The 10,319-nt window shown below is 37.1% G+C and overlaps 1 protein-coding gene across 1 annotated transcript; it reads left to right on the top strand.

The window, feature by feature from the left end:
- Window positions 1-7,413: 7,413 nt before the first annotated feature.
- LOC116307743 (uncharacterized) lies at window positions 7,414-9,318 on the top strand. The gene is made up of 2 exons (XM_031718043.2): window positions 7,414-7,919; window positions 8,295-9,318. The coding sequence occupies exons 1-2, from the start codon at window positions 7,559-7,561 to the stop codon at window positions 8,750-8,752; spliced, it is 819 nt and encodes a 272-aa protein (XP_031573903.2). The 5' UTR covers window positions 7,414-7,558; the 3' UTR covers window positions 8,753-9,318.
- Window positions 9,319-10,319: the final 1,001 nt, after the last annotated feature.

The following is a 10,319-nucleotide window of genomic DNA, read 5'->3' as shown; positions in this document are numbered from 1 at the left end:
TCATGTAAGATGCTCTAATTGTGGATCAAGCAACGGAGCAACAAAGTATACACTTGGTATTATATATAAAGCTAAGCTCTCATTCAACCTCAATTCTTCCCCATACTTAATGTTCTATTGTACCTTAGTAAAGGCAATGTTTTTACTAAGTTATTCTACAGCAATCAGACTCAACAAGGTCGCATAGACTCACAGGAGTTCATTGATGGCTTTAAAAGCGAACAACAAAGAGATTATCACGTCTGATCCTCTAATTAACCTTGGTCCTACCTAATTCCGAGAGTCGTTTCACCCACACGTTTCGTACATGGATCTTCAATTTTTAGAAAGCATTCAGTTAAAAATACATCAATTTTGCTTTGCTAATTTTAACAGTAACGTTAAGTCTCCTTTCTAAAGACTCCGTTGCACACATGTAAAACAGAAAGATGTTCTCCAAATGAGACTTTTTTTCTGTTGCAAAACTTCATTCATTTATTAATATAATAAGGCTTAAATATTTATTCAGTATCAATTATTTATCATCTTTTAAGATGAATATTAGCTATACGCTCATAAAGGCATAATATATTTCGTTTCAAATGTACTTTTGAGAAGCTATTTTTGTACGAAATGGCATCTCGCACGTAGGGGTCGCAAAGTAGACTTTCACACTTGATTGTAAAATAGGGAAATATAAGCTAAGGTCAACAACCGGGGATTTTATTTTAGGATAGTATAATATAGTATTTAAGGTTACTGGTTACTGTTGTCGCGCGGATTTGTTTTGAAATCGTTTCATGTACTCTACTCAATCTCACGCCTAGCAGAGTTCCTCATCACGTAGGGGCCAGCTAGGAAATTCCAAGAATTATACTAGAAGTGTTACGAAATACGTATTATAAGAAATTCTAAGCGCGTAAGTTGTGTTCGGGACCACCATGTTCGAAGCACACAGAATGTAAGAAAAGACGGTTCGACCGTGTGACCTCAAAGTAGGAAGAATTCATGCAAACGAGTGTTTTTGGCAAAAGATTTACAAAAAAGCCAGATTAAAATATGGTTCACAATTCCATCATATCCGAGCTCATTTTTCATTTAAAAAAATGGTGAAATAGAGAAGTTGGGTCCTTGCATTTGATTTGATTGCTTCAAGAGAACCGTAGCGACTACAAGGGGGGATTTAATCTCTTGAATCAAGATTAGATCGAACGCAGGGGGCGAAAGAAAAAAATATGCCGGAAATCCTGACGGAACAGAGAATCTGGGAGTCAAAGAAAAAATGTTGCTAGGAAACCTTCACTGGGGTGCGAGAAAAATACGAGGGTAAGGCTAGGGGGTAAGTTAACATAGGACTGAAATAATACCGAGAAAATATCTTTTGCGCAACTCTTTACCAACCAGATTAAAATCCAACATGGCGGTTGCTATGATGTCACGTCACCATCCACTTTTGTAATGAGAGCTTCCAGCTCATTGACTAGTGATCAGTTCTGTGAGTACTAGATTTTAAGTATTCCTTATAATAGTATTTTTCTATTATAACACGCGGCCGGTCCATTAGTAGTAGTCTCAGTGAGGTAGGGTAAGTGAGGTAGGGTCATCCTTGTCATAGGGACAATTGTAAAGTGTTTCCTTGCCCCAGGGGAAACTAGCGTAGGATCGCACCTTCATCACGCTAGGAATTGGAGGGTCATGGTCATAAAAAACGAAGTCCATGCTGAGTATTTCATTACGGAAATTTTCAGGTGAAATCGGAGTTTTGCTTCCGAGCACCTGCATAAGCTAATGACTGATTGAATGTCCTTTTTATCTTCTCTTTCTAGCTGCTTATATTCTATTTGTTATAGGATTTTTCATGTTAGATATATAAGTTTAACCGTTGTGGTTGAGAAGACTCGATTTTTCACTTGCGTGTTTTCAGCCGTTCCGGTCATTTTCTGGAAAAGAAGCACACTGCTTGCCGTCATGTGAAGCGACACAGCATAAATTCTTTAGCAACTCAGCGCTTGTGCCAAAGAGGCCAACATCAGTGCGTATAGGCCTCAGGATATTCTACCTACTTTACGTGTTGTGCATGAGAAATGATAGAATCAATGGTATTCCAAAGAATTGTTAACATACAGAAAACACGGCTGTAATATCGAAATTACTTCTCCTACATAGTTAGCATATACATGAGTGGGAAACGTAGAGAGCTGACTTCGGGGCAGCACGGTACGACATGCTGTAGCAGACCTTCAATCCATCCAATCACAATCGTAGATAGATATTACGGTTAAGAAATTGTCGTATCGTAAGTCCCACTCGAAAACCGTACTAATCAGAACTTTACTGAATTGTTTTCCAGCATGAACTTAATTGGTCTTCTCTTTTCTATTTTATTCGACTGTTCAAGCATTACGATCACCCGAAAAGAGACGTGATAAAAAATAAGGATAGGCGTCTTGTGGAATGAGGAATAAGACATAGGTACTATCTAGACAACTGCACAAGTCATTCGATCTTTGGAATGTAATTAGCGACAGCTCATTAACCAGATAGATTTGTCTAGAGTCTCCATCCTTAATTTCTAAAAATATATTTGTGATGATCTGAGCACGTTCTACTTGTAATATCGCATGAAATCACGTAGGCAGTTCACGGCAGGGTATTATAATATGAACATAGTACATGATTCCTAAAAAAAGATTGGATTAAATTGATCAATATAAATAAACCTATATATAACGGTCCACAATCAGGCACGTTAGCCAGCCTTCCCAAGCACCTACTTCAATAACTTGCTCAATATGTTAGCCAAACTGACACGACATAAAGTGATTTTATTACTGAAGATTCTAACTTAGGAAGGAACGCTTGACTCGAAGATTTGAATAAATGAAGTCAAGAATTGACAAGCTTGACATGTACGTGCAATCTTCGTTTTTATTCATTTTCGTGTACAATTCCCCTTCAACTGACAGGAACTGAATTACTGCCAAAAACTAATAAATTGTTTTCAAAGACGCTCTCGCTCCTGAACAGCTTTAGAACTAGGCACAGGTGTTGTGCGCTGTGCCGTTTCTCACCGCTGAGATCATGCGTGGGCGGTTTGATCCCTGGACTTTCCATCATGTGCGAGCAGCAAGAGTTGCGGTCGTTTCTCTCCAACCTCGAGGGTTTCCTTCTAGGATCTTTGTTTATTTTTCTATGAAAAAAAACCCTTATAAATTCAGATTCGGTCTCTTGGCTTTCACAAGCTTGGATCAGAGGTTTGATCTCGACTCAATATGTCATCTCGAATATTCATTCCCTACGTTATATAATTACAGGTTTTGCAGCATAAACAAATAAGATCCATTCTTTTAAATCTGATTATCATTCATTAGAGGAACGCTGAATTAAGCCCTAAAAATATAAACCCTTGATTTCATTTGGTTCGTTGATTGTCAAGATTCTTCATTACAACTATGATTACCATCGGTTATGAACGGTTCTCTTCCACGCTGTAATAATCGGCGCCTGTTAAGTTCACCTGGTATGGGAGTTGAAGGTCGTTTAGGCCTACCTACGCCACATCGATTCAGATTTGGACTGCTTGGAACAGACCTCACCATTCTTTGCCCTTCTAATTTTTGCTTCAATCTTGTTGTCGTTCCTTGTATCTCGCTATCAATATTACTTAGTGAGCCACATTTACGAATAGAATTATCGGAATCTTGATTGACGGAATAAATGTTGAGCTTTTTTTGTAGTTGTTTTGCAAGTGAAGACACTTCCTCGGTCGATTTACAGTCCTCCATAATTTTTAGTTCGTTATCGCGGGCAACCACACAAAACTGCTTGGACAATTCGATATATGTGTATTTTCACAGATGTCTTCCCTTTATGAAAATCTGAATATGACGTCCGTTCGATAAATTAACTCTCCTGTCTATTCGCGGTGATTTCTGACTTGATTGCCATCTGTGTGGAACAAAAACTCGCGAATGAGTCAGGATACAAATTCTTGTATAGTAACACGGGCCGCTCCATGAAAACTCTAGAACCTTATCAATCAATTGAATTAGGCTTGTTTGAACTATAGGAATTAGGAGAACATTATATATTATGCCTTTCATATGATTCAGGTTATACAATAAAAAAGAATAGTTTTTGTGCTGAACCATTTGTCAAGTAGAATGATAAGCCATTCTATTTTTAGTTTGGTCGAGGGAAACAAAAACCTTTCAATTCTAAGAAAGCAGTCTATAACATAAAGTATTAAAAAAAAACTATTTAAAAACTAGAAAAGTCAATTAAAAGGGACACACAAAGATATCCATGCTACTTTTAGACTCGCAAAGGAATATTGAACAATGATTCGCCAAAGGCGAAGTGAATATCGGGGAATATTTACCGAGGTAAATATTCTCCGATATTTACTGAGGCTGAGGCAAATAATTGTTTTAGTGTAAAGACACAGGTGATTCTTTCAAAAAAAAAAAAAAAAAAAAAAAAAAAAAAAAAAAAAAAAAAAGAAGATAAAAGACATTTTTCCCGGTAACAGGAACAAAGCAGCTGGCCACCATTTTGGATTATCGCTGGACGTGATTATCGTGTGATAATCTGAGTTTCTCGACCAATCAGCGCGCGAGATTTTCAACAATCACCTGTGTATTTTTACTTATATTCATTATTACTGTGCGGACGCTCGAACCATGAACACTTCAAGGTTTTTTAACATGTTTCGAATGATCCAATCAGAAGCGAGATTCTTACTGAGGTTCCAACATTTTTTCGTGCGATTCCAGAGTCTCTTGCCGTTGTTAAGGTTTTCATAATAGCTTCTTCGTCAATGGACGATATTTTTGTCTTATTTCTGTAAATTATTGAGAGTTTGCACTCTGTGCGACAATCTAGTAGTTCATTAGTTCACACGGAGTGAAATAAAAATAAAACATCCAAAGACTTTCCGCCGCTTGTTGTGATTGGATGGCACCTAAAAAATTCCTTTGTTTCTACAGAGAGCTGTGATTGGACAGTTATGAAAAAAATCAGTGACAAAAAAACCTTGAAATGTTCATGGTTCGAGTGTCCGCACTGTAAGTTTCTTCCGCTATCGGTTTAGATTTTAGTAGAATTTATTCATATACTAAGATAAAACAATTTGGGGTATAGACAGTCAGTAGCTCCAGTAATATATAAACACATATATATATATATTTCTATATTTTATGTTTGAAAATTCATTGTCAAGCGTTATAGAGTGTAATACATAGCGCTATAGAAATCCATTAAATAAGTATTAATTATTATTATTACTTTTATTAATAATGCTGATCTGACGAAAGTAAGCAACAAGAAATGTAGAAGTTATTTTTGATTTTAAAAAATGTTTGGGGTTTCAATCAAATGAAGAATCTGAAGAAGAAGGGAAAAATGTGGATTAGGTGAGGATCGAACCCATGTCCACCGACAAAATTAAAATTCAAAAAATCGATTCCACTTTGCCATACCCCCGAGACATCCGCAGAGCTGAGGCGTCGTATGGACTTCGGACCTGACGGCGATTAAATCCTTCTGCCCTTGGGTGTACGAATTACGCAAGAAAATGTTCTAGCCGAAGCATCAGGGGAGAGACCAGCCGGCCCCCAGACCATATCGGCTGACCCCTTGCATCTCTGCCACGCACGGAATCGGTTGAAAATTTGATGTTAAAAAGTCTAGTCTATTTGGTGCATTGTTTTCGCGGCTATTGTTATGCTGATTCACCTGGAACCGTGGCCCAGTGGAAAAAACTTGGACATATTTAAGATACTATGTCAAGCACGGTGGGGCGGGGTTAGTACTTGGATGGGTGACCTACAAACCTTATGCCTACTCAGGGTTTTTTTTTACGATTTAAAAACATTTTGAACTCCGTCGAATTTGCTCGCAATTTTTCTTTGTGTGGATGGATGCTTTGCCCAGTATATATTCTCTCATTGGCTGTTTCAGGTTGTTTCAGGGTTCCATCTGTGAGTTAGCCTTGCCCTGACTTAGATCAGCCCAGAGGTTGTTTCAGGGTTTGATCTGTGAGTTAGCCTTGCCCTGACTTAGATCAGCCCAGAGGTTGTTTCAGGGTTAAATAAAATGGCTGTTTGGTGGAGGAACAATCAGAAGACATGCATGGATCCCTCATGCGTTCAAGTACTTAATTAAGTGACATCACTGAACATGGAATACAACTGCCAATATCCATGAGTTTGATCGGATTGCCGATGTCAAACCTGCGTTCAAATTATCAGTAATTTTCAATTCAAATGACTTTGAATTTGGCATCTTTAAAATGAAAAGTTTTGATGACAAATTATCAGTTGCAAAGCATTTTTTAAAAAAGTCAACGCCTTGTAAGACGTGATATAGCTTTTGTGGAAGATCAATATACATGCCGTTGGTTAGAATAATTTATTTGTCTATGCAATTGCCGGATTTTTTTTTTTTTTTTGGAAGATGGTTTTTCTAGGAAATATCTTTATTCACTAAAGCAACTAGACGAATATAAAAAGGTCATTACTTCAAATATTCAGACGCGCTTTATCGTCTGCACCATGCAAACTTAATTATGACGTATCGAGCTGCATGTTCTTAATTTTTCGACCAAATAAAGGATCAAAAAAAACAATTAGGAATCGTTCAAGGATAACCTATTAAAATATTTTCAGTAATCACGAAGCCTTTTAACACCAAGTTAAAAATTGGAAAAAATAAATAAAAAGAAAAAAGATCTTTTTTGAAGCAGTTTAGTACGTAGGACCTGGCAGCTTGGCAAGGTTTTCTTGCCGCTTGGCTGAAGTCCTGCATACTAAACGGTGCGGTGTGGTGTAAAAAAGGATACGGTAATTATGAAAATATTGATGTACCTTTGCGATATTACATTCACAATCCTTTTATTGTTATGATATTACATTCACAATCCTTTTATTGTTATGAGTGAACGAGAGAAAACAAGAAACCAGACTCAACAAATTTCATTGACTTCTTATACCAGCAAACGGACTGTCGTCTCTTTTTCGCAAACAAGTTTAGTTGTGCCAGAATGATTCGCAGCTTAATGAATAATTAGCACAACAATAGCTGTTGTGCTGTCAGCTCATTATAAGTATAGTATTGCGCTTTACTGATGGATTCTATTATTCCTTTATGCCAATGTCTTTATCCGTCATTCAGTATTTAGTACTTGGTTGTTTCATTTTCATCTGATATGTGATACGTTTGAGAAATGATTCCTGCTGTTTTCTTACGAATTATAAAGAATAAATGAAAGAAAGTTAATTTAAAAGAGACAGTGAAATAGTTGAATTTTCACTTGTATTTTGAATATAGTAATTGACTATGATTTTGAAGGTCTTTATATGATCAATCAAGCATTACATTATGCTGATTATAATACTGACTGGGTACCAGAAGTCAACGTCACACAACCACGGATTGTTTTCAGCTGATCACAAATCAACATACGCTGAGACTCCAGACGAAGTGAACATCAACAAGAATATATCTATGGGCAAACAGTATTCTTTTGTAAACGCGATATAGAGGAGAATTTCAAGCCTCAGTTACTTCATGAGAAGTTATGTTCAAGCTGGAAAAAGACTTTTCTGTAACGGGTCACTTTGGAAACTGCAAACACAACTCAAGCGATAAGACAGCGATGGATTCTAATAGAAACCACGAAAACGACACACGACGCCGAAGAGAAAAAAGAGTTAATCGTAAAGTTAGCAACTCACTTCTTGCTCATGAAGTGTGTGAATCCGTCCGCGAGCCCTTCATAATATCAGGGTATAGAGATACAGATGGTATCACCGTTAAACAATGTCTTGCTACACTCTTCTCACTGCATAACGAGACTGTTAATATATGGAGTCATTTACTTGCATCTATCGCATTTCTGTTGTATTTCTGGAGTATATTTGCTGCCCAGGATATCATCGGTAATCCCAGTATTTATCCACTTATATGCTTTGCATTTGGTATTTGTTTGGTGTTTTTATCAAGTGCTTTTGCTCATCTATTTTGCTGCATGTCTTGGAAAGCCAGACACACTTGCTTTTACATTGATTACGCTACTATTAGTATTTTTTCTTTCACGGCAGGCCAAAACAATTTTTTCTATTGCCGTCCTCTTGACACGGATGCTATTGATGTTCACAAGTTCCCTTACTTGTTTTTAGGAATATCATTGTCCTTTGCCTGTCTGAATATGTTTCTAAGCTGCCTCTCTCGCCACCGCTTTAAAAACTATCGTTTCCTCTTACGTACTTGCATGTATTTACTTAAGTTTTTTTTCGACATTTCTCCTTATCTAGCTCGTTGTGGATTTGGAAACCCCTCATGTCCTTCATCTATTGTCTATCTTTTCAATCGCCATTTTCTTTGCTATGCAATATCAGGGATTACAAACGCCTTCAGAATCCCCGAGCGCTTGTACCCAGGCCTATTTGATTACTTCGGCCATAGCCACCACTTTCTCCACTTTTTGACGATTGTTGGTAACTACGACGCCTTCACAGTTGCTCAGACTGAAATGGTTGAGAGAGCCAATGATTTGTCAGCATCTCCCTATCAGCCAACTTTCTTTTCGACGTTTGGTCTGTTGATTATATTGATATGCGTAAATACTTACATTGGAGTGTGGTTCGTTAGTACATGGCTGAAAATTGAAGAAGAAGACTTGATGATGAGATCAAAATACATGGTTATTTATAAAAAAGAGAGCAACTACGAGAACAGCCAGAATAATTCTGCTGGGAAGAAAGAGAATTAGAAAGAGGATACTGGCGCCAGACATGTTGACTCAGTGTCAAGTGTCGGTGAGGTTGACGAATCGAAGTTGAATGACTGAAGGACAGGCAAATCTACCTTGAAAAACGTAAACCGCTGGCCAGTTGTTTTCGTCGAAGAAAAAAAAAGGAATTATAAAGAATTACTGATGAGTGAATAAATAAATAACACAAAAATGTGGATAATGCACGGCAGTAACACAATTAAAATGACCAAGAGACTGAGAATTATTATATTAGTTGACATATTTTGACAAGGGGTTTTGACAAATAATCAATCCCAAAAAAACATTTCTAGGATTGAATGACATCGATAGATACACGTAAGGTTCCAGATCCCAAGGGACAAGGAAAGGCACTTTGCACTGCAGCTAGTTTTGCACAAACAATATATAGAACACTCATCGATATTTCAAAGTAATTTTCATAAGACTATATTTAATGGAATGTTAAATTTTTGAACATAAATTAAATAGGAGTATTCTTAATGTATTTTCATAAATTAAAGCGTGAGCATAATTTCGTAAATAATAAAATTCAATGATATGTATCTGGTGTCACGTGATTTTTCTTATGGTAAGCATTCGTTGTCCCTTGCACCCCTTCTTGGATTCAAGGTATTTATTAACGTATGGGTCGAGTTGGTACTCGGATTACAGCGCATTTTGGCATTACTACTTACTAAATAAACGCCATCTTGGCAATATGTCCCCAAAACAGCCCCAAAATGCACTGCAATGCCAAAAAGACCCAGTTTTTTTTCATCCTCTGAATGGCTAATAAAGTTGGTCATTCACAAAGAGCCATATGACACATTGTTGTGGACTAACCTGTCAGATGCCGATTGAGAGAAAAATCTTGGAGAAATTTGCAACCTCATAGAAGCTTTGCACCATCACGTGATGGCAGCCATGACAGAAGGCCAGGCACAACAATACAAGCTTTCTCCCCTGGGAACCTAGATTCTTTCTTATGTAAATCAGATTAGACCAGATTCCATTGCTCCTGCCTCCTGTCATGGCTGCCATCACGTGATGATGCCCAGCCTCTATCTGGTGTTCTTTCCCGTCCATGAATATACCGTCTTGTGGAAATATAGTCAAGTTTTTCCTAGAATAAAAGATGCCGAAACTCTAAAATAAGGTTTTTCGTTTTTGGGTATTACATTTAAACAGATTTCAGAAGTGGAATCGTGTAGAATTGCCGGACTGGACCTTCATCGAATGAACTCTTAGATGGCAAAAAAAAAAAAAAAAAAAAAAAAAAAATCAAATTTTTAGCTTTTGAAAGGGTATGGATAAGGATAATGTATAGTAAAAACATATCCAATATCCAAAATTTGATTTATGCTTCTAGATTCGGAATTTTGAGCGATTTTTTATTCTTGGAAAATCAGGAACCGGCCATGAGTGGACTGGACTGGACTTCAGAGTAGTGGATCTCCGGATCGAAAAAGGGTTTTTACGCCGAATTTGTAGCTTTTGTCCTATAATTTTTATTTCTATATTTATAACCAGTAATTTAAATGCTGAAATTTAGCAAAAACCCAAG

The sequence above is a fragment of the Actinia tenebrosa genome, unplaced genomic scaffold (assembly GCF_029948245.1).
Source record: "Actinia tenebrosa isolate PJP-AT-01 unplaced genomic scaffold, QUT_ActTen_1.0 PGA_scaffold14__42_contigs__length_11649687, whole genome shotgun sequence".
Classification (NCBI taxonomy): domain Eukaryota; kingdom Metazoa; phylum Cnidaria; class Anthozoa; order Actiniaria; family Actiniidae; genus Actinia; species Actinia tenebrosa.
Note: the sequence above shows the minus strand (reverse complement) of the source record. Positions and strands in the feature narration are given on the sequence as shown.

Bases quoted from the DNA above. Each gene is read 5' to 3' on its own strand.
- LOC116307743 (XM_031718043.2), top strand. From the start codon at position 7,559: ATGTTCAAGCTGGAAAAAGACTTTTCTGTAACGGGTCACTTTGGAAAC. The intron at 7,920-8,294 runs GTAATCCCAGTA...CTCCTTATCTAG, and splicing joins TGCTGCCCAGGATATCATCG to CTCGTTGTGGATTTGGAAAC.